We start from the raw sequence: 27,585 nt of genomic DNA, 5'->3' as shown, positions 1-27,585 counted from the left end.
ATTTTTCGAAGATATTTCCCGCATATTTCGGGAAATGAATGTGACTCATTAAGTGTTATTGTAACTATCGTTATTGTTATTTATTGCTTGACTTGAGGTGTTCTTTGACTCGGCCGATCAATCACCAGGTTTGAGACTGGCTCGTTCAGTACCGATCGGTACACTTGTTCCCTAGGCTCGAAGAGATTAAATTTCAAAGAGTCGTAAAATGGTCGTTTGGGCTTCCCGAGGAGAGATGTGAGTGTTAGGCGTATTTAATATTTGTCAGAGATGTGATGCGTGCTTTTTTATCGCACGAGGCGATAATAATTCTAATCGCACGAGGCGATAATAATTTTGATCGCATGGGGCGATAATAATACTGATAGCACAGGACAATAATAAATCTGATTGCACGGGGCGATAATATTTGCTGATTGCGCGTGGCGATAATGTTTTGATGATCGCACGTGGCGATAATGTTTTGATGATTTCGCGGGGCGATAATAATTTTTGTAGATCGCACGAGACAATAACATTTTGCTGATTGCACGGGACGATAATTCGCTCAGTAGGTCTTCTGGTGTTCTTTGTAGATTGCGTGACTTGAGGTGTTCTTTGACTCGATCGGTCAATCACTAAACTCAAAACTGACTCGTCCGATATCGACCAGTACCAACCGGTATATTATTACCTTATCCTGATAATTTCTTCCCAGATCGTTGGACAACTAGAGAAATAATAATTTATGGCTCATTGCCTTTTCATCACGTTTTAAAAAAGTTATGGCCTTTTCATCACGTTTTAAAAATGTGATTTTTTTCAGCATAAAAAAAGTTGGTTTTATAGAAAAGTTACTTTCTCCTGTAGAATTTAGTTTCTTAGATATATGGAGAGTAACATACAAGTACTTAGAAAATATTTGGGCAATTTATAAACATTTTTTAGAAAAGTAAAAAAATTAAACTAGATTTTTCATAAACTAAATTACTTTGTCCATAAATAAATTTGCAAGGTATTAACTCCTTAAAAGATTATTTTTAGTTTATGAACAAATCAATTTTGATTTATAAAAACTTAATCATTTTCACATTATTAACTCTCAAAAGTATTTATAAAAAAATTATTTCACGGTATCCTTTCAATCTTGAAAGTTATTTGTGTTATTTGTTTATTTTTAAAATAACTACAGTTTTGACCTTATACACAAAAGTTCCAAATTCAGAAACATTCTTGGTTTTAATTAAATATTAATTTTTTTTCCTGATATGACTTTAAATTAATTATTTCCTTCAATATTTTAAGTAACGCACGCGTTTATAAAAAAAAAAGTATGATTTATAAAAAGAGCAAGATTATTTGATGGTAAATTTTTATGAAGATGTGGTGATAATCATTGTTTTGGCCACCATATTTGCTGACTTTGATCCACGTGGTGTGTCACGTTGATGTGGTTATCCAAGTTGTCTGTGAAATTATTACCAACCTTTTACTAAAATATTGTTTTGTTGACATTGACTTCAGAGGTTGCTTCTGCACATTTCCCACTTTTCTGGCACAAATAGGTTTCAATTTTTCTTTCCCTTTTTCCTTCCCATGATACCTATAAATACCCTTTTAAAAATTGTAACATTGCACCGTCTATTCTCCGCGTTTTCTGTATTTCCCTATAAGACATTGAAATTTTGTGTTTGTCTTTTCATTCTTTTTGAATTGTGTGAAGGGAACAATGAATGCACTAGCAGCCACCAACAGGAACTTCAGGTTGGCCTCTAGGCTTCTGGGACTGGATTCCAAGCTTGAGAAAAGTTTGCTCATTCCATTCAGAGAAATCAAGGCAAGTAAACCTTCAAATCGTTTGCTCTTATCATGGTTTCTTTCTTTGTTTTTTTCCACTGAAGTGTTGAAACTTTCATGCACTCATAAATGATGATCATATACCTCGATTCTTCATTAGTTGGTTCTTATTCTCTTTTGTTTTTATTAAATTTGATGTTAACATCTCAACCATAAAACCTGATATTTCAGGTAGACTGACAGCCAGATCCAACAATTCTGACATTACTTGAAAAATATTATTAAACAGGATGGTTCTTATTTGCTTACTGATTGAAAAGAGTGATGAAACTGATTTCATTCATTGAGCTACCTATTCCTCTATCAAGTTTTTATGGTTAAAAATTCAATCTTGGAAATTTTTGTAGAAACTCTTTTGTACTAAATAGCATTATGTTATGTTTGTCAAATCACCACCATTTTCTGGAGATGGCGTTGTCTTGATGACTTCTGTTTTGTGCTGACTATGTCTTTGCCAGATATGACAGAGATCAACAACTAGTGTTCTAAATCTTGTTCAATGAAAATGCAGGTTGAGTGTACCATCCCTAAAGACGATGGCACTTTGGCTACTTTTGTTGGGTTCAGGATTCAACATGATAATGCCAGAGGCCCCATGAAAGGAGGAATCAGATACCATCCTGAGGTGAATTATATTCTGACTTTCAAGTACCTTAGTTACTGAGCAACAGATCTAAATTGAAAACACAAACTAACAATAGATTTTTATCAATAACAGTGTTTACTTTTCTTTACTCTATAATTTGCACCTTTTCTGAAGAGTCAAATGCGTTTTAACTCCCTCAATTTGCGGTCAAAATTGGTCTTAATTCTTATCTTTGGTTTTCATATCTTTTAGGATTAATGAATTTCATCTTTCATCCTAGTATTTTAAATTCCATGAAGAAGAATGAAATCTACCAATTATAAAATAACATGGCGACCAAAATCATAGTTTTTAAATATAAGAACCAAAACAATTTTTTACTGAAGATTCAGCACCTAAAACACATTTGATCCTATATTGAATACTGGGATGATTCCATTAATAACCAAAGCAGCAATTGAATGGGCCTAAAAGGGCTATTATGATTGTTTATAGGTTGAGTTCTCTCATTCAATTATATGTATTGGCTTGAGTAGGTTGAACCAGATGAAGTGAATGCTTTGGCACAACTAATGACATGGAAGACAGCCGTGGCAAATATACCATATGGTGGGGCCAAAGGAGGGATAGGATGTGATCCTGCAGAATTAAGTGTGTCAGAGTTAGAGAGACTTACTAGAGTTTTCACTCAGAAAATTCATGATCTAATTGGAGTTCAGACAGATGTACCTGCACCTGATATGGGAACAGGACCACAGGTGTGTACAACAATTATGCTTTGAGAATTGTGCTTATGCATATGCTGAAGAAATTACTTGATACTAACAAATCACACTCTTACGGTATGGTTTTGATGCAGACTATGGCATGGATACTAGATGAGTATTCCAAATTTCATGGCCACTCTCCTGCAGTAGTTACTGGGAAACCTATTGTAAGCAGATTAAAACGTTTATATTTGTCATTGTAATGGCTTTTGAACTGTGCCACAACAGCACCCTATGCTAAAGAAACCAATTAGCAAAACTAGGAAAACACTTTTTCTAACACTTTCTTTATAGTTAGATTAGATTATTAGTTGAGTTTCATGTGAATTCCATTAAGGAGGGTTCCACTCCCTATTTAGTCATTCAAACAAGAATTTCAACCAGTAACAAAGATTGTGCTTAGAAATATCTGTTGATAATATTTCCCAAAACAATTCCTATCTCTAACATTTCGTGTTGAAAACAAGGATCTCGGTGGATCTCTAGGCAGAGATGCAGCCACAGGAAGGGGAGTCCTCTTTGCAACTGAGGCTTTGCTTCAGGAGCATGGGAAGAGTGTATCCGGACAACGGTTTGTCATACAGGTACTACTTGTTTTTATTATCCTTGATTTCTATGCAAAATGAAAACAACATTCATTATATGTTATATATGGACTGCAGCCTCTAACATCATGCATAGTAGTTTGAAAATAATGTCCACAACAATGACTAATAGATATATACTAGTTAAGTGTGAAAATGCTCCAAGAAATGTTCATCAATTCTTTCCTAATAATTTTGATGAATATGAGATAAAATCATACAATTAATCCTGCTGTGTCTCTTCAGGGTTTTGGAAATGTAGGGTCTTGGGCTGCCCAGTTGATCAGTGAGAAAGGTGGCATAGTTGTTGCTGTGAGTGACGTAACTGGGGCCATAAAGAATAGCAATGGTCTTGACATACCAAGCCTACTCAAGCATTCTAGAGAACACAGAGGAGTGAAAGGATTCCACGGTGGTGATGCTATTGATCCCAACTCAATATTGGTTGAAGACTGTGATGTTCTTGTGCCAGCAGCTCTTGGCGGAGTCATCAATAGGTGCTTTTACTTAACTACAAAATTCTTGTGTGCTTAGTAAATCACCAATTTCACTGTATTTCATCACATCCTACCTCACAAACTTTTTACTTTGGTCTTTGGCTTTGAACAACATTTTATTTCCAAATGTCAGTGAAAAATGTAACATAAAAGGACTAAAATGAAGTTTTTCTGCGTTACGTCACACAGGATCTTGACAATCTTCCTTGTTGCATAAATTTATTGCCTGCATTCCTCAAGCACCCTAAACATCTATCTGTGTTCAAAAGGGTATCTATAATGAATATAATCTTTTAACCTTTTTCTCTTTCTCTTTATATGGTTGAAGGGAAAATGCCAATGAGATTAAGGCCAAATTTATTGTTGAAGCAGCCAATCACCCAACTGACCCTGATGCTGATGAGGTTAGTTTGCATTGTATTCTTTCTTCTCCTTCATATAAACAAAATAAACCAATGGAAGAGAAATTAGAAGAATTATGCACTGTTTTTAACTCTTGTTTTGCAGATTCTGAAAAAGAGAGGGGTTGTGATCCTGCCAGATATATTTGCAAATTCAGGAGGAGTGACAGTTAGCTACTTTGAGTGGGTGCAGGTAACTATTTTGATAATTAACTGTTATGATCTCACATGGATTCTTATTATACTGATTTGTTATATCATGAGACATAACTGCAGATAATTACTAAAAGCAGAGTTAGAAACACACTAATTCTAATACTGTACTACTTTTCATTGGTTGAAATTGATGTGTATCCCATTAATTCTGAAATGAGAACAACTTCTCATCTTTAGTAAGATTTACATTAATTTCATTCAAGAAAAGAGACTGTCTCAAGCAAAAACTTGGAAAATCTGTTGTTAGTATTACCTTCTAACCATATTTCTCCAGGGTCTCTAAATTGCCTATACATTTTTTTTTTCTTTCATGACATAACTTTGTCAAATAACTTTGTAACATGTCTGGTTCCAAATTCATTTACAGCTATGTTAATTCAGTTGATGAAGGCATTATAAGATTAACTAAAAATGATGATCATTGTGTTATACACAGAACATACAAGGATTCATGTGGGATGAGGAGAAGGTGAACAATGAATTAAGGAGATACATGACCAAAGGGTTCAAAGATGTGAAGGAAATGTGCCAAACCCATAATTGTGATCTTCGTATGGGTGCATTCACCCTTGCAGTTAACCGTGTGGCAAGGGCCACTGTCCTTAGAGGTTGGGAAGCTTAAACACCATAATACTATTGCTGCTTTGGACAAAGAGCTCCATTTTTCAGCCTCAGCAACATATTAGTCAACTCTAGCACATGTCTCTGAAATTGAACAAGAAAATTCAAGAAATTCATACCAATTTCATATGTTTCTTTCTTTATTTTTTGCGTCAATTATTGTATTTTTATCATTCTAAGTTTAATGATGTTAATTTTATGCCTTCGATATGTTTTTAGAGCATAATCAATATTTGAACAATGACCATTGCAAAATTTATAAACTCAAAATAGTAAGTTACAAAGGTTCGAGGCTTTTGAGCATCTTTGTCGTACGATTAGGCACTAGATTATACGATTTCTTGAAAGATTTTTCGAAAGGTTATATATTTACAAAATCCACTTTAAGGCTCTGTTTGGTAGTGTGAAATGGAAGAATGGAGAATAAAATATGGACTTGGCTGAATAAATATCTAATAAATTTATAATCTTTTAATTTTTTTATAAAACAACTTATTTTATTATAAAACAATTTAAAATTTCTATAGAAAGAGTTATTCACTACACATGATAAAAATGAATCATACCCGTATTCATAAAAAGGAATATCTTTCTGAATTTCTATATTTTCTTTATGAACCTTCAAAAATATGAAAATCTTCACGTTGTCTTTCTCCTGTATGAAAAATTACTTATGGAAATGATTTTTGAATTTTGTAATCAGCAGCTAGATTTTGTAATATGGAATCGGATTTTATAAACTATTTTTTTTTTTACTTTTAAACATTGCAATTCAGAAATTATTTTTTTTTCATAAAAAAATTAAGAATTATAGAATTCAAAAGCAATTTTTTTTCGTAAAATAAGCATATACAAGGATGGTGGGACATCAAGGGGACGATGATGTCAAGGGTAGCGACAACAATGGGTTATTTTTGTTTTTTAACCACCTCCATGAGATACACATGGAAACTACGATTATACGATTATGCAGAAAGAAATGACTCCTAAATAAGTTTTCTTCAATTAAAACTTTGATGAATGTCATTTATGCACCTTAATAAAATTTGAAATTTAAATTTTACCTTTTGAAATTAAATTATCAGTTGTGTTGTGAGCATTCGGTTCGGAAATGTGCGACTTTTCAAATTGTATATTCCAGAACTTTAAAAATTACATTTTTATATTTTGAAATGTATAATCCAGAATACTAAATATGTATTCTAGAATGTACAGTCTAGAATATATATTTTTGTATTTCAGATTATACATTTTAAAATGCAATTTTACTTTAAAAATATAAAACACGGGCAATTTTGTTATTTAACCACCCCATGGGGGTGCAACTTGTAACACCCCGATTTCTTTACTTTACTTACAGGCCCAAAAGAAAGACTGTATGCATAATGTTGTATCGTCAGACAGACAAAACACTTGTATCTTACATGATATATTGTTGACACCATTTTTCTTATAGTCTTTGATCACTGTCATTTTAGCACTAAACTAAAAATAGTTTAGTCTAATGTAGTGTTATACCGTCTAACATCAAAATGATGATAATATAATCTTATTTTCTTTCTGTCCATGCTAGTAATGGCTAACATGAGTTGCTAATTCCACCATTTTGAATTGGAAGTAATCTGTTCAAACTTTTATGTATTATTTAAACACAATATTTTATAATTGATTGATGATTGATATTGTCATTTTATTCTTAACGTTTGTTTTATCATGATTTTGATCTTTAGATTTGTCTGAAAAGTACTTCTAAGCATCTGACCTAAATGACAATGCTTAACATATTTGAATGCTAGGAATATATTTGAAATGTTAATTGCTATCTAAAATATGTTCGTGATGTGAGGAATATATATTTAGGAGTTTTTATAAATATGTGAGGAATATATATTTAGGAGACTATCTTAATAATTGTATATGTGAGGAATCAATATAAATGAATTTTATATGGGCATCAATATCAATCAATGATAGAATAGTATTATGCTTTTCAAAATACAAAAGAGTGAGAAGGATGTACCCCAATCCCAATTTTCCCAATTGAATCAAAAATTGTATCTCCAAATCAAATTCTTGGAGTAGTAGCATCCACCTAATCAACCCGAGTTTGGAATCTGTCTTTTTCAGCTAATAATTTATAGCAGCATGGTCAAGGAAAATAACTACCTTAGAGCCTAAAATATGGATCTAAACTTATCCAAGGCAAAAACAATAGCGAAAAATTCTTTCTCAATGGTAGTATAATTGGCTTGGGCTACATCTAAAGTCTTGGAGTCTTGGATGCATAGTAGATAGCATGAGATAGTATTTTTATCTTTTGTGATATGATAAGTCTCAATGCATAATCAGATGCATCATACATAAGCTCAAAAGGAAACGTCCAGTCAGTTGGTTGAATGATGGGGGTGTGATAAGAGTTGTCTTTAGAAAATGAAATGCCTCTCCATATTGTTCTCCAAAGTCAAATGGAACATCCTTTTGAGGAAAAGCAATCATGTTAAAACTCTAGATGAACTATCTATAGAAATTTGGATGTCCAAGAAAAGACCTAACCTCTCGAACAAAAGAGGTGTAAGGTAAATGTGATGGAGTTCTCCTCGAATCATTCTTCGGTTAAAATTGATTTATGGATGAAGATAGGGAAGGCAACAAAAGTACTGAATCAAATGCATGTATGAATAATAGGAGAATATTGCTAGGAAGAATATTAGGACAACCTGCTAGCTATTTCTTTAGGCTTCTTAACTAAGAAAGTGATAGCAAGAGATTAGAGAGACTAAGAGAGGAATTTTGAAACCAATTTGGTAGAAATTCAATACTCATTCATAGTCTAAATGTTACAAAGTAAGCACTCTTATTTACAGTGTTTAAGTCTTACAAAGATGACTCTTCGACTCCTAAGTCCTTTCCATTAATGGAATAACATGTGGCACTTGAAGTCCTCTCCATTAGCATAATGACATGTGACAATACTTGCTTCAAGAAACTCTCCAATAAGAAGATGACAAATGGCACCAAGGACTTGAAGAGTCATGAAGGAAGCGCTTATGAGGAGAAGACATCTGGCACTTGAAGAGGAAATTTGGAAGAATGAAGAGTGCCTACTTGGAGCAATTAAAATGGTGCCATGTGGAGTCTTGATAGGAGGCCATGTGGATGTTTAACTTGGCCTTAAGTTGTAGAACTTAAGGCCAAACATCCTATTCTACTTGGCCCATAATACAAGGCCCAAAATCCTATTCTACTTTATACTATTTTTATAGACAGAGGTCTTGTAATTTTTATGATTCCAAAATCTTCTAGTGTGATTTTCTTCTAAGCGGCCTAAATGCCTTATTGGAGGCCCAAAAAATCCCAATTGGGCTTAAGCTCATAATAAATTCTTAATCAAATTTCTAGATCTGTGATCTCTTTATTCTCGATTGCAGTCTCTCAAATGGGTTCCATCAAAATGCGATATAACATTCAGTTTAACAGGGTTTACCTAGATCCTTTCACAAAAATTATATGGCCTAAAACGGCGCCTTGTGAAACCATAAAATGACATTTTTCATAGTTCAAAACAAGGTTATTCATTATGCATATATCAAGCACCTCAATAAGATTGGTCTAAAATTCATCAAAAGAGGAGCCATAAATACTGAAATCAAACATGAAAATTTCTATGCAATGATCAATCAAATTAGAAAAGATACTCTTCATGTAGCGTTGGAAAGTCCCAGGGGCATTGTACAAACCAAAATGCATCATTCTATAGGCAAATGTTCCAAAGGGGCAGGTGCAGGTAGTCTTGTGTTGATCTTTTGGTACAATACAAATTTAGAAATAAACAGTAAAACACTGAGAGAAATAGTAATGTGTGTTACTTTATAGACACCCAAGTATTTAATCAATGAAATAAAGGGGAAAATGTTCCTTTTGCATGGCTTGATTCAAGCATTTATAGTCAATTGAAACTTGGACTATTCTGCACTCTCTTGGGAATGAGTTCATCGTGTTCATTCTTTACCACTATTGATACAAACCAAGCCAAGAAGGAGATGACCAAGGAAGCACATTCCCATTCACACCATGAGTAGTCATCTCAACAATCAAGTGAAGACCTCACCAAGGATCTAGCAGACCTCACCAGAGGAAGAAATGGACAAAAACCAGAGCATCTAATGTTCTTCCTGCTAGTCTTCTTAAGAATTAAACAAGTTGTAAATAAATTGGGCTCACTCTAGGGGTCCAAATAGCAAGATAAGCTAAAGTAGGTTCATATAGCATAATATGGGAGGTGTGCTTATCACTTTAGCTTGTTTTTGACCTAGTTTCTAGAAGAACAAACCTAAGGTGTGGTTTGACTTAGTCAAACCTTAAAGGCAACCCCATTTTTAGGTTTCCCATCCTACCCTTGCTTATTGTTTTCCAAGGCACCATCTCCTATAAATAGGGTGTCATACTCCTTGTATTTTACATGTTAATTTTGAAGAGAAAAGTTACTCTGCACAAATTGTGTGAGAAATGTGTGAGGTTTGAATCCTCTTAGCTAGGTCTTATCTTGAGTGGTGTGAGACTCTCAATTGGCGGTCCTTCACTCATCTTGGTGGCTACCACACCCCAAGTGGCATGAATCCCTCTCACAACCACTCCATAAGCTAATCTTCTTCCACTATTTTCAACTCATTTCCATTTCATATATGTCTTTGTTTTGCTTTAGCTAAATGCTTATGGTTCATCATTTGGTTCGGCCTTGACCACAATTGATGTTTACCTTATTGCTATGTCCATTCTACATTGCATTCCATCTATCACTTTGTAATTGATTTTCATCTTTGCCTTTGTGAATTGCACTTTCACATTTACTTAAACATTTGGTTATGTTCGTGTCCAGTGGTAATCTTCCTTAGGTTTTCACCATAAATTGCTAAAATCCCTACTCTAAGTAAAAGTGTCACCATAAAATGGAACCATCTAAAAATCAACTCACATCAACTATTCTCCTAGATATCTTGGAAACAACTTGAACCGGACTCATCCAAAATGTTGTCAGAGAGAAGGCATATAATACGATCTTGTAGAAACTTGGTGGCCTATTTTTTCACCACATCAAGAATTTGTGGATTAAACCTACGTTGAGGCTATCTCAATAGTTTCGTCCCTTTGTCCAACAGAATACAATACATACAGATCGAAAGGTTAATACTTGTGATATCTGTGAGCGTCAACCGATAACCTTCTTACACTCTCCAATCACTTGTAACAAGTTCTTCTCTTGTTCATCATAGATTAGTGGAAATAATCATTGAAAGTTTCTCCCCTATATCCAAATAAGCATACTTGAGATGATTAAGGAGCGACTTCAGTTCTAGTGATGGTGGTTGGACAATATATGATAAAATTCTAATGTTGAGAGTGACAAGTGTCATAATTCATTAATATTTCATACAAAAAGATAGACACTTATGGACTTTAATTGATAAAAAAATATAATTCAATCTCTAATTTAGAAATTTTAACCTTTTTACATATTTTTGGATTATGAGATGAATAAGAATTATTTATTCCCAATTTTGTGTTATTTACCGAAATTTATGAAGCATATAAATATATAAGGAGTATTTATAAGTATGTGAGGAATCAATATGAATGATTTTTATATGCGCATCAATATCAATCGAGACTGAATATTATGATCTTTTGAAAAATACGGAACAGTGAGAAGGATGAACATCAATCCCAATTTTCTCAATTGACTCATACACATCTTTTACTTTGCTCTATTTAATTTCTTGCAAACTCATCATACACACAACTTTCCAACAAACCTGTACAAATTCTCTTATATTTAGTGAACATTATACTTGAGAATTTAACTATTCCTTGTGGGTTTTATATCCGTACTTAGGGATAAATTATTAATTCTGACATGGTACACTTACCGTAAAATAGTCATAAAAGAGAAACTTTAGCAACCTTCAAAGCAACAAAATTAGACTCGTCCATCGTTGTTGAGTATTTATCAAGAACTCCTACTTCAGTTGCAGAACTTGCACAACACAAGTTAGAACAGTTTATATTGACATCTGTCTAGTTAGAAAATTAGAAAAATCACAATCTCCTAGAAAATCCAACATATTATTGTCCACAATAACATCCAGAATGTTAAGACGATACACAAAATAATCTTTAACGAGATGTTTAATAGCTTATAGGACGTTAAATTGGACTAGATTGTCTCCAAAATCCTTAGTTAAGGTGTCTGCATGAGCTCCAATCTTGGTTCAGGCTATTTGCAAGAAAGGTCTGCCCAAAATGATGGTAGTGACACTAATGTGCAAATCTCCTACACCCATATTCAAAATGTAGAAATCTGCAGGAAAAACACTTGGATAAGTACATCTTCTATAAGTCCTAGAGGTTGGTGGAGCTTTTGGTAGCCAGTTGAATAATAACACATGTGGGTTTCAGAGGACCAAGAGACAACGAGGTAAACACATATAAAGGCATAACATTTTTTAGAGTGTTTTTCTCACTTGTTGAGAGGTCTTAGTCTCAAGGGGAGATTAAAACTTGGAGAGGTGTGTAATACTTGTGTACTTGGAGAGGTGCAAAATATTTGTGTACCTGGAGAGATGTAGAATACTTGTGTTAATAAAGGCTCTTAAGCGGGTTGCTTAAGGGAACTGGGCGTAGTCCAAGTTGTGGGTGAACCAGTATAAATTTTGTGAGTCATTTTCTCTCTCTCTCTCTTACTCTCTCTCCCTTTATTTGGCTTGATATTTTTGCAGGTACCAAAAATTGTTGATTTTATGAAATTTAAGGTTGTTCCAGATAATTGATTAACCCAATTTTTAAGCGATTAATAACATTTTGATTTGATATTTTTTACATTTTTTTTTTCTCTAGCACATGCTATGTTATATGATCTTATATCTTTTGTATAATTCCCCAGGGGGAGATTTAGGCATGGTTGTTAGAACCGAGACGGTCCTGCCTGATGTAGAGTCGAGTCGACCGGGCCGTTGTTGAGCCAAGTCGGATGGGTTGAAGTCAAGCCAAGTGGGCCCGAGTCCATGTGGAGCCGAGTTGGTTCGGGCCCATGTCGAGTCGAGTCAGTCTGAGCCGACTCAGTTTGACATCGGTCCAGACCGACTCGGCTCCACATGGACTCGGAACAACTCAACTCAACTTCGACCCAGACCGACTCAACTCGACATCGACCAAGATTGACTCGACTCGACAACGACTTGACATCGGCCCGAATCGAGTTAGCTCAACATCGACCCAGACTGACTGGTCTTGACATGGGCTAGGAACAACTCGGCTCAACTTCGACCTGGACTGACTTGGCTCGATATCAGCCAGGATAAACTCGACTCGACAACGACTTGACATCGACCAGGACCAATTCGGCTCGACATAGGTCCGAGCCGAATTTGTTCGACATGGGTCGGGCTTTCTTGGCTCGACTTTGGCCCGGACCAACTCGACCTGACATCGGTCAGGACTGACTTAGCTCGACAACAACTCGATATGGGCTTGGGCCGACACAGCTCGATCTCAGTCTGAGCCGACTGAGTTTGACATGGGTTCGAACCGACTCAACTCGACATCGGCTCAGGAAGACTCCAGTCGACATCGGCCTGGGTTAACCGAGCTCAATAGAGATACGAGATGACTCGGTTCAACATGGGTCCGAGTCGACTTGTCTCGACATGGGCCCGGTCGACTTGCGTGACATTGGTGCGGTGCCGACTTGACTTAGGCTTGTGCCTACTCATCTCGACTTGGGCTAGGGTTAACTCGTCTCGACTTTGACCTGGACTGACTCTACTCGACTTTTGCATGGGCTGACTGGGCTCGAGATTGGCCCGGACTGTCTCGGCTCGACTTTGGCCAAAACCGAATCGGCTTGACTTTGGCCGGGCTGACTAGGCTCGACATAGACTCATGTTCACTTTGCTTGACCTAGGGATGAATTGACTTGGTTCAACCTAGACCGGGGTCAAGTCAAAATCCAATCCAAAATTCATTTTGGATAATCCAAAAATATATTCAATTTATATCTAATTCATATCCAAATAAATAAATTAGTCTTAAAATAAATAAAAAATTTAAATTTAAGATAAATTTATTTAAATGAATTAATAATAATATAAAATAATAATTATGAATTGAATTTGAGAGATATTTTTGTTCACCCATTAATTAGAAAAAAGGATAAATATATTAAGTTTTCACTTTCTTATTTTATTTATATTTTTATTTTCATCCATTCATCCAACCCTTCCATTCTTTCTTACATCTAATCCTTCATTAATTTAATTTTCCAAAAAAAGGGAAACAATGTCAATGGATTAGTAGAATATCTGGATTAAAAAAAAGCAAACGTTGTTTTAACACTAAACCAAAGTAGTATATTTTCTTCTATTGATAGCAAAGAAGCCATTAAGAGCCAAAACATTTAAAGTAAAGTTTACTTTTTTTTTTGTATGAAATCATATGATGGTGTGAGCTGGCCCCAATATTTAATGCTTATCTTCTACATGCACGCCAACCTCCAAAGTTGACTCCCTATGAAAAATTACAAATACGCGCATACTTTATCAGCATATGATGGATAAATTAATAATTTATTCAACTCACGTAAATCAATTATTTTATACATAATAGATATACTAAAATATTTAACGCACCTGTTTCATTTCAAGTTAAATTTTAATTTTCTAGTTAATTTAAAACAATTTATATGCGCAATCATATTTATCTGTACTAACTTTTCAGTAATCTTATTTTTTAAAATTAAATATTGTTTTCTATCTTTATACTACAACTGAAATTGGTTTTTATTTTTAATTTAAAATTTAAACTTTCTCTTTGTAACAAGAAAATTATTAAATTAGATTTTTACAAGTATTTTTTATATAATACACAAGTTTTTAGTGTTGAGTATTGTAATAATATAACAGTCAATAATTTTTTATTATAAATATTTTAAAATACGAAAAATATATTTTATTTTATTAAAAAAACTAATGACTAGTTTTAATAGAATTTTCTTTTTAAGTACCTATTTTACTTTCTAATAAAAAAGTTGAAAACTCATTGCTAAATATTTAAAAGATAAATATTATTGCAAATATTAACTAACATCCCGTGTATCTAGCGATAATAATAGATCAATTTGAAATAAAATCTTTATACATTACTATTATTATTATTATATTAAGAATTTTGTGTATGATTGGCCAAAAAAGCTGACCCAATATACAAACGCAAGAAGCAGTTGGAGAAGGTAGCTTTTGACATTGTAAACAACTCTCGTTCTCAAGCAAACTATTCCCAAAGTCACGAAGTGGTTGTTCAGAATTTTCTTTTTCCAAACAAAGACAAGGGAACAACTCAACACGTTCTGGTTTTTCTCAGACACCCCTTTTACTATTTCCCATTTCCTTCTTAAAAAAACACAAACCCAACATTCTCGTACCCTTCATCCTTCCTGGGCTGTCAACCATTTTCCCTCTTTCGTTTCCGATCGCCGAAAAATCATACCTTGAAATTCAAACTTTTTTTTGGTTGAGGCGTGTCGTCAGAGATGTGCCCTTTGAGGTTTATCTTGGTCTTCTTCTCCGCCGTGCTAGCCGGTTATTTTGCGTGGAAAACAGTGCGTTCTGACCCGAAGATCGAGGTGTTTTCTGAGGATTCTTCTGAAGAAGATAAATCCTCCAAGAAGGAAGCTTTTGATTTCAGAAAGGTACCCTCAAAATCATGTTGTTTCTACAATGATCCTCGTTAGAAAATAGGACAAACCAATTCATCTAATGAAATTTTAGATTAGTTACGTAGGAAGAACAATTGGGGTTGTTAAGGTTGCTGTATAATTTTTCAAAGACAGCTTAATGGTTTTTTTTAGATTAAAAAATTAATGTCCGACAGCAGTTAAGTTAATTTTTGTTTTAATGCAAAATTTCTGTGGTTGATATTTATGATTTTTAAGGATTTACGAGAGTTGACTTTTTTTTCTTTCAAAAAGATAGGCTACGAAATTCGGGTTTTGAGAAGTTTAGGGACATTTAAGTTAACTTGTTTGATTCAACATTTCTACAACTGGTATTGAATTTGTGTAATTTTCATTTTAATGGATTTCTGCGAATTTGGGTTTGAGTTCACCGGAGAAAGTTTGCATTTTTCTTGCATATTATATTTTTGCACTATTTTTAATGAATACAAGATTCTGGTTTAAGGTTTATGTTGGAACAGATTTAGAGATTGTTAGATAGGGGAGATGGAATAAACTCCCTTGTGAATTGGTTAATTATTTTAAAACACAATTTCTATAGTTGTTGATATCTGTGATATTTGAGGATAATAATGTGCTTAGCACAGAGGTTTTTATTGTAAGAAATTCAGAGATTTTGTTGTGGGGGTTTAGTTTATTGATGAGAATGTTGATTTATTTTTCAGATGATTGAGAATGGATTTTGGATTTTGGTTGATATGGCTAGTGGGAAGTATCTGTGGAGGAATTTGAGGCCAACCAACAAAGATGCTGAATTGAAGAGCTCTTAATAGGGACCCTCTTCTTTAACCATGACTCTTTGTTTCTGATTTGTCTTGTGCAAACCTAAAGCAAAATCTTGTGTTCTCACTTCTTTTTGTGGGTTCAAGAATATATTTTCTGGATATTCTCTCTGGTTTCAAACCCTTATATATCACTCATTATCTCATCTCTATCTTTACATTTTTCTTTTACTTCCATTTCCATTTCCATGGCTTAACATGTGGCAAACTGAGACATCGATTTAGTTTATGAGATTCAAGAACCCTAGATATTGTTTGATAAGGTCATTAGAAAATGTTCACTCTTATTATTTAATCTGTTTCTTTTTGAGATTTGGATAATCGTTAGAAATGACACGTTGACAAGAAAAAATATTTTATAAAAATCGGTTCAAACCTTTATTTATAAATAATATTTTGATATAAATAGGTATAAATTTCATTTTATTAATAAAAAAATTTATAAAACTAAATTAAAATGAAAGTTTATTTCTTTATAATAATAATAATAACATTATCGTAAGTTCATTTCTCTAAAACAAATATTGTTTATATTTAACTTCAATCAGTTTTAAATCTCAATAAATTATCTTTTATTTTTTGTTTCGATTAGTTAATATTTTTCTTTCAAACTACCAAATAAATCATAAAATTTTAGTTTAAGCTTTTGAAAATATATTGTATTTTATCTTTAATATTATTGTCCCTATTCAATTATAGCCCAAATATTTTTTTAGTTTTTAAATTTATTTTTTATCATAATAATCAATAATCTTTTTATCATGCAATGATTTAATACTACCAATATAATATTATATTGTCTTTCATCAAGATTATAGATAATATTACATATCAACATTGTAGATAATATTACATATGTTTCAACTAATCTGAAATAAAGAATATAAAAATTTTTCAACTAATATAATAAGATAACATAAATAGAGAAAGATATCTATATCAAAATGTTTAATTTATTATACATTTTTACTAGCGTTGTCAGAATCTCGGTTCAAGCGTTTAAGTATGGTCAACTCGATTGTGTGAGTTATGTTTAGTTTGGCCTATGTCGGACATGGACCCAAAAGTTTGTTACAATGTCAGTCCAGTGTTTTTTTAATAAATTTATGTGGAAAAAATAATTAAAATGTTGGTAGCCGAAAGTAAGAGGTACACGGTAAAATAGAGTATTGTTGAATGATATTATTGTTGTTGAAAATTATATTCTGGATGTTGAGATTATATTCTCATTGATGAAAATTGTGGAAGGAATATCTAATACAAGGGATTTGAGACCTCGAGTAAAGGTATGCTTTTCTAGATACTTTAAACTGAAACAAATTTATAGTTTAAATGCTTTCACTGACTTGATCGTCGGAGTGTGATCAACAAGTAGAGCCCCTTTGTTCGAGTGAAACAGTATCTTGGAGCACCAATTAATCTTTTAAAACATTCATTTAATTATTGTTTTAACTAATTTCCTCAAGGATATTTAGTTCAACTTTTATTCTTCATTACTTTTAAACTTTTTTAACATTATACAATCTTTCTATTATCTTAAGTTTTTATTCGAAAAATATATTGAAGTTATCATTGATTAGTTTATTTATTATCAAAACATCATGTTTCAAATACAAATATATGACTATTTTATATCATAAATAAAATTTATATTATATTATATTATAAAAAATAAAATAATTCTCATATTTAAGAAAAATATATTTCAGTTTGTGAACAATTACATCGAAACATTCCTTTAATCACTACTTTAAGTGTCAAGTTACTCAATTTTTTCGAAAATAATTGAAGTATATATCCCTAGCAATAGTGATAGAAGTATGTATTGTTGTAAAACATAAAATAGATATTGCGAAAGAAAACAGAAAAGTGGTTTGTGAACGGACTGGTCAATTCAATTTTGAACGTGCAACAATAAATTAAATGCAGTTATGAATGTGCAACAACAAATTAAATGTAGTTATGAACTTGCAACAAAAACAAATTAGTTGTAACAGCAAATTGAAATCAGTTATGGAGATGGAATTTTTTTTTATTCCTCTCCCTCCCTATATAAAGAGGGGTTCCATCCTCTTCAAAATCACATCTCTCTCATTCACTCTCTTCATCTTCTTCGCCCACCACCGTGAAGCTACTTATTTCTCCTCTCATCTTTTCCACTTTTTCTCTCCTCATTTACTTTATTTTATTTTAATTTTATATTGGGTTTGTTTTTACTCTTTTAAGAGTAACTTGCTAGTTCTGATCCTTGGAAATTATCGAGAAGTTCCTGCTGTATCCTGGGTGACTTGCGCAATAAACTACGGACGGATAGTGATTACTCACACCTCAGGAAGTCAATTTTTTTCGTGTTTTAAATCCTATTTTACTACAATCGTAAGAACTTATGGCTGAAAATACGGACAACAACAACAACGTTGCTCCAGGAACGTCAAATGTTGTTTCTGCAACGCAAACCATTTTTGCGAAATCATTTCCGGATGTCTAAAAAATTGAAGTTCTCACCAGTCAGAATTTACGACGTTGGCAAGAACGCGTGTCCACCCTATTGGACATGTACGGAGTTGCTCTTGCACTTACAACTTCCAAACCTGACTCAACCACGGCTACGAAACAAGTTGATGATTGGATCCATGCAAATAAGGTATGTCGTCACACCTTACTCAGTGTGTTATCTAAAGATCTGTTCGATGTCTATGCTTCTTATAAGAATGCAAAAGATATTTGTGATTCTCTTATCCTCAAATATACTGCTGAAGACATCGTCAGACAAAGGTTCATAATTGCAAACTACTACTGCTGGGAGATGATCGAAGGCAAAGACATCAAAATCCAAATAAACGAATATCACAAGCTGATTGAAGATATCAAAACTGAAAGCATAACCTTGCCGGATAAATTCGTGTCCGAACTCTTGATCGAAAAACTTCCGCAATCTTGGACGGATTACAAACAACAACTGAAGCATAGACACAAACAAATGTCACTATCAGACCTGATCACCCACATCATCATCGAAGACACAAATAGGAAGGATTGCGCTGCTGCAAAGGCCAAAACTTTGTCTGCCAAAGCAAACGTGGTAGAAGACAAACTAGCTCCAAAAACATACGAGAAAAAAATTGATCATAAAAAGAAATACTATAAATTCTCTCGTCCCAGTGGAACTAACCACACTTTTAAGAAAAAGGGTAATTGCTTTGTCTGTGGAAAGCCAAGTCATCATGCACCTCAGTGCAAACATAGGGCTAAAAACGACTATCCTCCTAAGGCAAATCTAGCTGAAGGGGAAGATACTATTGTGGCAGTCGTTTCACAAGTAAACCTTGTGACAAATGTGAGCAAATGGGTGGTAGACTCTGGGGCTACCAGACACATCTGTGCAAACAGAAATGTGTTTACCTCCTACACAAGTGTGGGGGATGGAGAAGAACAAGTATATCTCGATGACTCCAGGACAACTCCTGTCCTAGGAAAAGGAAAAGTTCTTCTGAAGCTCACATTTGGTAAAACTCTAGCTTTGAATTATGTGCTACATGTGCCATCAATTAGAGTTAATTTGATCTTTGTGGCATTGCTAAGCAAAGTTGGGGTTAAAGTGTCATTTGAATCTGACAAGATTGTTATGACAAAAAACAATGTTTTTATGGGAAAGGGATACTGTGATCAAGGCCTTTTTGATGGCATTGAGCTCTTCTCTTTTGCGTTTTTTAGGAGGTTTGCGAAAGCTTAATGGGTTGTAGGTGAATTAAGGCTCTCCTAGGAGGTGTGGTAGCCTTGTAGGTGCATGATAGGTAGGGAAATAGGAGAGGTTCGGCCAGCTCCCTCTGGTTGGTGAAAGAGTTGAAGATTAAAGCCCTAAATCTAGAGAGATTTAGGCAAGGAGTATGATTGGCACAAATTTGGCAGCATATCAATACTCAAAATAATCTTGGATTTACATGAAGTAGGCTCCTCCTTAAATAGCTTAGGAGGACCGTAAATGCATATGTAAATGAAAGGAAAATGCTATCCAAATTACATGCAAATGTGAGCACATGGAAGCACATGGGAGCACATGGCACATGGGAGCACATGGGACACCTAGCCTTCTCATGGTCGGCCTAGGTTAGTTTAGTAGGTTCTAGAAACCTAATAAACTAACTTAGGTAATCCTAGTTTAATCCTAATTACAATTCAAACAAATTCACAATAGTAAATTCTATGCTATTTGGACCACAAATAAAGCTATGCTACGCTTGATGGGCTTCTTTGGAACATGTAAAGATATGTTTCCCTTCCATCCGTAGCCTTGTCCCAATCTTCATCAACTCTCTTGGTCATGGACCTTGTGGTTGGCCCTAGACGTCCTTGTGGTTGACCTTCATTTAAGGTGGTGCTTGGCCCTCTTCCATCACTTTTTGTATTGAACATTTATGAAATTATGAATGAATCTGAATCTTCTGCTTATATTGTTGACTCGTATGATATATGGCATGCTAGATTAGGACATGTGAATTCTTTGTATGTTATGAAATTGCAACGACTAAGATTAATCAACATGCATGACAAACAAAAGAGTAAATGTGATGTATGCGTAGAATCTAAAATAACAAAGAAAACATGTCACTTTGTAGAACGTCAAACTGAAATTCTTGGTTTAATTCATACCGACCTTGCTAATTTAAAACAAACCATGTCTAGAGGTGGTAAAAATTATTTTGTAACGTTTATAGATGATTTTTCTAGATACACCAAAGTGTATTTAATTAAACATAAGGATGAAGCTTTTGACATGTTTTTAACTTATAAAGCAGAAGTAGAAAATCAAATAAATAAGAAAATTAAAAGAATTATATCAGATACAGGTGGTGAATATGTTTTATTTAATGATTATTGTGTAAAAGAAGGTATTATTCATGAAGTAACCCCACCGTATTAACCTGAGTCTAATGGAGTAGCTGAAAGGAAAAATAGGACTCTTAAAGAAATGATGAATGCCATGCTTATTAGTTCTAATGCTCCTGATAATTTATGGGGTGAATCTCTGCTTACTGCGTGTTTTTTTGCAAAATAGGATACCACATAGGAAAACTGGTAAAACACCCTATGAGTTGTGGAAAGGTTATCAACCTAATTTGAAATACCTACGAGTGTGAGGGTGTTTAGCTAAAGTAATGTTACCTGATCCTAAGAAAAGGAAAATAGGCTCTAAAACATCTGATTGTATGTTCTTAGGATATGCAGAACATAGTGTAGTCTATAGGTTTCTAGTTCTTAATAGTGATATAATTGAACGTAACACTATAGTAGAGACGAAAAATACTGAGTTCTTTGAACATATCTTTCCTCTAGAGAGTAGTGGTACATCTGAACAACCTATAGATAGTGCTAGTGATGCCTTGAGTGAGGATGTTAGGAGAAGTAAAAGACAGAGAAAGGAAACATCTTTTGGAGAGGACTTTTATACTTATCTAGTTGAGAATGATCCAATAAGTTTTTTAGAAGCTACTAGTGCTCCTGATGCTAAACATTGGGATAAGGCCATTAAAACTGAGCTTGATTCAATTAAGAAAAATAATACGTGGACCTTAGTAGATTTGCCTAAAGGAGTAAAACTCATTGGTTGTAAGTGGATCTTTAAGAAGAAGTACCATCCTGATGGATCCATAGAGAAATATAAGGCAAGATTAGTAGCTAAAGGTTTTACTCAAAAACATAACATAGATTACTTTGATACTTTTGCCTCCGTGTGTTGCTAGCCTTAACATTTATCCATAAGTTAGTAATTCACCAAATGGATGTTAAAATAGCTTTTCTGAATGGTGAATTAGAAGAGGAAATTTATATGACTCAACCTGAAGGATGTGTAGTTCCAGGTCAAAAGGAAAAGGTATGCAAACTTTTAAAATCTTTGTATGGTTTGAAACAAGCACCAAAACAATTACATGAAAAACTTGATAATGTTTTACTTTGTGAAGGTTTTTCTACCAATGATGCTGATAAATGTGTGTATTCTAGATCTGAAAATGGTGAATATGTCATTATATGTTTGTATGTGGATGACATGCTAATTTTTGGTACATGCAATGATATAGTTTTTAAAACAAAATTGTTTCTTAGATCTAAGTTTGAGATGAAAGACATGGGGGAAGCAAGTGTGATTCTAGGAGTTAAAATCATAAGGAAGGGAGATAGTATATTACTATCCCAAGAAAAATACACTGAGAAACTTCTTAAGAAGTTTGGTTACTGTGACTTTAAGTCAGTGAGTACCCCTTATGATGTTAACTCTAAATTAAAGAAGAACAGAGGAGAATCTATTTCTCAAACTCAGTATGCCCAGATAATTGGGAGCTTATTGCATTTAATGAGCTTTTCTAGACTAGATATTGCTTATGTAGTAGGTAGATTGAGTAGATACACTCAATGTCCTAGTCAGGATCATTGGGATGCACTTGCGAGACTCATGAAATATTTGAGAGGTTCAATGGATTATGCCATTGAATATAGTGGATTTCCCGTTGTGCTAGAAGGGTACAGTGATGCTAACTGGATCTCTGATTCAGATGAGACAAAGTCCACTAGTGGTTATGTATTTACACTTGGAGGTGTTGCAATTACATGGAGGTCAGCCAAGCAAACTATTATTGCAAGATCAACAATGGAATCTGAGTTTGTTACTCTAGAAATGGTTGGTAGTGAAGCTAAGTGGTTGAAAAACTTCTTAGCAAACATTCCTTTAGGAATGAAACCAACCCCATCTGTATCAATGCATTGTGATTGCCAATCGGCTACAGCTATAACTAAAAATAAAAGCTACAATGGAAAGAATAGACATATACAATTGAGACATAATTTGGTGAAACAGCTGTTAAAGAGTGGAACGATTTCTATTGACTATGTCAAGTCAGAACGAAATTTGGCAGATCCTCTGACAAAACCCCTAGGGAGAAAAATGATTTTAGAAACATCAAGGGGAATGGCACTTAAGCAACTTGCAAACAAACAAGTGATGGAAACCCAACCTTTGTGATTGGAGATCCCATGAATAAGGTTCATATGGGTAAAAACAAGTCACTTGTTAGTTCTGCTAGCACTAATATTGATTTTAAATCAATTTTGTCCATTCCTATGGTGTGTGTGAAAGTGCTAGATATTGCATTATCGAGAGGATAAACTTTGTGGTTAAAATTCAGAGGTAAAAAAGTTTTAATGATTTACAAAGTTTTAATAATTTTCATATCCCTTATGGGTGGTGTATGATTTGCAGCATACATTTGATGAAATCACCTACATGAGTGTCAAGTGGGGCCGCTTGCATGAGATCTTGGCAAGATCTTTATAGCACTCATGAATACCGGGCACGCGCATGGCCTTGTAGCGCAACACAGCGATAACAACAAGTAATGTGGGGGTGCATTGTGATTGATAAACCTCTAACACATACTAAGTGTCTTGGTTCATATAGCTTGCTATACCAACTACACTATGTGTTACGTTCATCAATCTAAGACTGGTTCATATAGCTTGTTATACCAGATTTGATGCATTACATCTTAGATTAACCCATTTTTTTTTCTTTCTTTCTTTATCTTTATCTTTTGCAATATGTGGGGATTGTTGTAAAACAGAAAATAGATATTGCCAAAGAAAACAAAAAAGTGGTTTGTGAACTCCCATTGCTTGGTCAATTCAATTTTGAACGTGCAACAACAAACTAAATGCAGTTATGAACGTGCAACAAAAACAAATTAGTTGCAACAGCAAATTGAAATCAGTTATGGAGATGGAAAAAGCCTTTGATTCCTCTTCCTATATAAAGAGGGATTTCATCCTCTTCAAAATCACATCTCTCTCGTTCTATTTTACTACATATATAACCCTTTTCTGCACTATCATTTCAATAACTAAAATGCTTCATGATCTTAGCAACAAATATGCAAAGTTGTGTACAATATTACCTGCAAAATCATCTTAATATTTATTTACAAAGAATTTGAAAATAGAAATGATATTCCCAAAGTCTAATCTCAAGACCACAATGAGGTGTTCTTAGCCAAAACTACATTTGATAAAAAAGAAGAAGCTAGAGATGCCTCCTAGAAGAGAATCACAAGGTCAAACACATGCATCAAAATTAAAGAACTGTTATGTATCCACATCAATTTCTTGTCTTTATATTCAATGTTATAATTATGTATATATTTCTTTTAAAAGAATGTCAAATGTGCACAGTAGTTGGTGAGTCTTACTAGAAATAATGATAAAAGTTATGGTTTACATCTAACAGTGTTACAATATTTACAAGAAGTCCCCATAAATTTCACAACACTCCATTCTCTCTGTTTACTGCCTCTATCTACTGTAATTACTTTTCCCTGATCCCATGATTTTTTTGATTATATTGATACAACAAAATGTTGCAGATGATAGAAATTACATAATTAAATGTATTTGCAGCAGCTATTAATAGGTTTAGTGGTAGCCGTGGTAACAAATGTTGGATCTCTATCGTAAACCATTCACATGCCCAAATGGCTCAGTTCTAGCTCTTGGTTTAGCTTTAGCTGCTTTCTCTGGGCCTCCAAACACATTCCACAACCTCAATGTTTCATCTGCCGCTGCTGATGCTACAGTGCAACCTTCAGGACTCTGCAGAAAGATGACATTACAACACAAATCAGGAAAATCTCAAAATTGACAATCTGATGAGGTTTCTACTCAAGAAAATAAAAAACTAAATTACTTGAGTCATGGAAAGAACTCTTGAAGTATGACCGGTGAGCTCTGCCATCTTGACCATTGAAGGATATTTCCAAAGTGTTAACTGATTTCCGGCATGACCATGAGAGCTGAGCAACTCCCTCTCATTCTTGTTCCAAAGCAAAGAAGTCACCTGAGAACCAGTGTCAACTGAGTTCAAGCATGCACCTGTGTGAGTATTCCAAAACTTGATGCACTGATCGCCACTGCCTCCACCAGAAGCTACCAAATTTGCTTGGAAGGGGCACCAAGCAATGGCTTTAACAGCAGATGCGTGATCTTCAAGCCTGTGAAGCCACTGTGTTTCCCTATTAGAAGAAGCTCTAGCTCTGTCCCATATATAAAGTAGATTGTCATTCCCTCCACTGGCTAACTGCGATCCAGAAGCTGACCATTTCAGCCCACAAACCTCTTGCGAATGCCCTCTGTAGGTGTCAACAATATGCGATCTAACTCTTACGTCGTTGTTGACAATTATACCATCCATCCCCCCAGTTGTGAGTATGTGATTGTTCCATGCCAAAGACCCAACTCGCTGCCTGTGCCCCCCTCTCAAAGTTCTCAACTGCAAAAGCAAACAACAATAGCATTAGTAAAGTAGAAACAAACAAGAATAACGTTACTAATTTATTATAGAGCTTTTTCTTAAGATCATAAACCTGTATATACGAAGCTGTATCCCATAGTTGCACTTCAGAGTTGTTCAAACCAACAGCAATATGCTGTCCATCAGGAGCCCAGCTAACGGATGTGACAGGGCCATCTTCATCATCAACTGTGACAAGTTCTGAGGTAGAACGGTTTGTTTCATTCCACAAGTACACTGTGTTTCCAAGAGCAATTGCAAGAACATTTCTACTTCCCCAGTCTAGTAAATTCAGATAATAGTCATCAAGAAGATCTGGAGCATCCAAAGTCTTCTCGGAAGTCTGATGATAACCAACAAATAAATTAGCACAAAATGTTGAATAATGGTTTACCACCAAACTCAATCAATTAAGGTTACAACTCGGACCCACTTGAATTGAAAAAAAATCCACTTAGAGTGTGTTGGGTTTTATGGTGAAAATAATGAGAGTTGATTGTGACAAGAGTCAAACTTGATTTTATAAAGAAAACATATAGATATTTTGTTATTGCTAGATAAAATTGATGTTAGCCCCAAACCTCAGTTTGACTAAAAAGTGATAAAAAGTAGCTTTTGCTTTAAATTTGAAAATTTTACACAGCTTCATAGACAACTTAGTAGAGATAATCAAACCTTCAATTATAAATTGAGGAACAATATTAAGTAAAGGATGCTAATAGATCCAAGTAGTGCACCTGAGGAATAACTCGTCTGGGCTTGGCTGGTTTATTATCCTGGATAAGAGTGGAGAACTGAGAAGGGATCAAGTCATGTCGCTCTGGTGGCTTGTTCTTGAAGGCAAGAATTCTGGTCCGGTTCAAGTTTAAAGATTCTGCAAGCTGCTTCCTGTAAGCCTCTCTAGATGGGGAACTAGCAATTGGATTTTCCTTACCTTTGTTCCTCTCAGTAAGCATGCAGTGAGCATAATCAAAGTCCATTGCCGACCTATTTGGTATGAATCTGTCCAACTGATGATGTTCAAAGAAAAAGAAAAAAACACAACAGAATCAAACACTTTCATAAACAAATGATCGTCACTAAAAGATTTACCATGTGTAGATTTATTTAACCATGAACTATATAGATTGAATACCAAATAATTATCAATAAGAACCTATCAAAACGAACGCAGAAGAATCAAATACCTTTTTCAATATATAAATTCAGAAAGAGAAGTAAATATTTATAATGTATATATTTATTTAACCACCGAATTATATAGTTAACCACCAAATGATCATCACTAAAAACCTCTATTCACAGTGACAAAAGAACAAACACAAAAGAATCAAACACTAGTTTTTCATAAAGAAAATCAGAAAGATAAATAAAGAGTTGTTATGAGTAGAATGCAACCATCTAATGTATTACAAAAAGATTAAACACGAAATGAGTATCATCATTTAAAACCTCATTTCACATTTGAAACTCTGTTTGCGGAGTAATCGTGGAAGCTACACACACAAATTCCACAATCATGAAGAAAGACATCAAAATTATTTTCTTACATTTTCTTTGGAATTCTTTCTGTGAATAAATTGCTGCTGAAGAGGGTAGCGTGATCGGGTTTTGATGATTGGAGAAGAATTAAAGAATCCTGTTTCCATTGTTAGGAAAACAAAAACAAAGACAAAAAAAGAAAAGGAAACAATATGGAAAATAGAGAAAGAAAAGGAAAATAAAGCATAAAAAGAACCCTGCAAAAATCTTTAGACAAAGCACAATCTAATAGAATTGATGAGTAAAATTTAACAGAATGAAAGAGTTTGGAGAGTCCTGTGATGAATTTTGAAGCAAATAGAGAGAGATTTGAATGATTAAGATAATTAAATTGAGGGGGATTATATGTATATATAGTAGAAATTTTGATAGGTAAATGAGAATTTGGGTTTTGCAAATTATGTTACGCGAGATTACGTAGAAACAACTATTTTTTCCTTTATTCGTGAAATAGCCGTTGTAATATTTATTTACTAAATTACTCTTTGTTTAGAATTGACAAATCGCCTACAGTAGCCAATACTCAGTCTTTTTCTACACTTTTTTTTTTGTCAGAGATTGTTAAACCGAATATAATATTAACATACTGTTTAACATGTTATTTTTAATGCATATTTTAATCGTTAGTTAAATTTTAT

The 27,585-nt window shown here is 33.9% G+C and overlaps 3 protein-coding genes across 4 annotated transcripts; 2 read left to right on the top strand and 1 right to left on the bottom strand.

Annotated features, from left to right (window-relative positions):
* The first annotated feature begins 1,525 nt into the window (after positions 1–1,525).
* LOC137837390 (glutamate dehydrogenase 1) lies at positions 1,526–5,792 on the top strand. The gene is made up of 9 exons (XM_090301247.1): positions 1,526–1,816; positions 2,348–2,461; positions 2,959–3,180; positions 3,282–3,356; positions 3,657–3,773; positions 4,020–4,270; positions 4,599–4,674; positions 4,778–4,864; positions 5,324–5,792. The coding sequence occupies exons 1-9, from the start codon at positions 1,709–1,711 to the stop codon at positions 5,507–5,509; spliced, it is 1,236 nt and encodes a 411-aa protein (XP_090157373.1). The 5' UTR covers positions 1,526–1,708; the 3' UTR covers positions 5,510–5,792.
* A 9,004-nt stretch (positions 5,793–14,796) lies between these two features.
* Positions 14,797–16,220, top strand: LOC137837389 (Methyltransferase-related protein). Its single transcript, XM_068646363.1, has 2 exons — positions 14,797–15,247; positions 15,958–16,220. The coding sequence occupies exons 1-2, from the start codon at positions 15,089–15,091 to the stop codon at positions 16,060–16,062; spliced, it is 264 nt and encodes an 87-aa protein (XP_068502464.1). The 5' UTR covers positions 14,797–15,088; the 3' UTR covers positions 16,063–16,220.
* Positions 16,221–24,308: 8,088 nt separating this feature from the next.
* Positions 24,309–27,271, bottom strand: LOC137837387 (cell division cycle 20.2, cofactor of APC complex). 2 transcript variants are annotated; one of them, XM_068646362.2, is made up of 6 exons: positions 26,956–27,271; positions 26,340–26,415; positions 26,143–26,279; positions 25,479–25,748; positions 24,803–25,384; positions 24,309–24,708 (listed from the first exon to the last, which is right to left on the bottom strand). In XM_068646362.2, the coding sequence occupies exons 1-6, from the start codon at positions 27,052–27,054 to the stop codon at positions 24,565–24,567; spliced, it is 1,308 nt and encodes a 435-aa protein (XP_068502463.1). In that variant the 5' UTR covers positions 27,055–27,271; the 3' UTR covers positions 24,309–24,564. The 2 variants fall into 2 exon arrangements, with proteins under 2 accessions (XP_068502463.1, XP_068502462.1); XM_068646361.2 differs by having other exon boundaries at positions 26,143–26,415.
* Positions 27,272–27,585: the final 314 nt, after the last annotated feature.

This window comes from Phaseolus vulgaris, chromosome 4 (genome assembly GCF_051622355.1).
Source record: "Phaseolus vulgaris cultivar YP4 chromosome 4, ASM5162235v1, whole genome shotgun sequence".
In the NCBI taxonomy this organism is placed as follows: Eukaryota; Viridiplantae; Streptophyta; class Magnoliopsida; order Fabales; family Fabaceae; genus Phaseolus; species Phaseolus vulgaris.
This window is presented reverse-complemented; position numbering and strand designations above follow the sequence as displayed.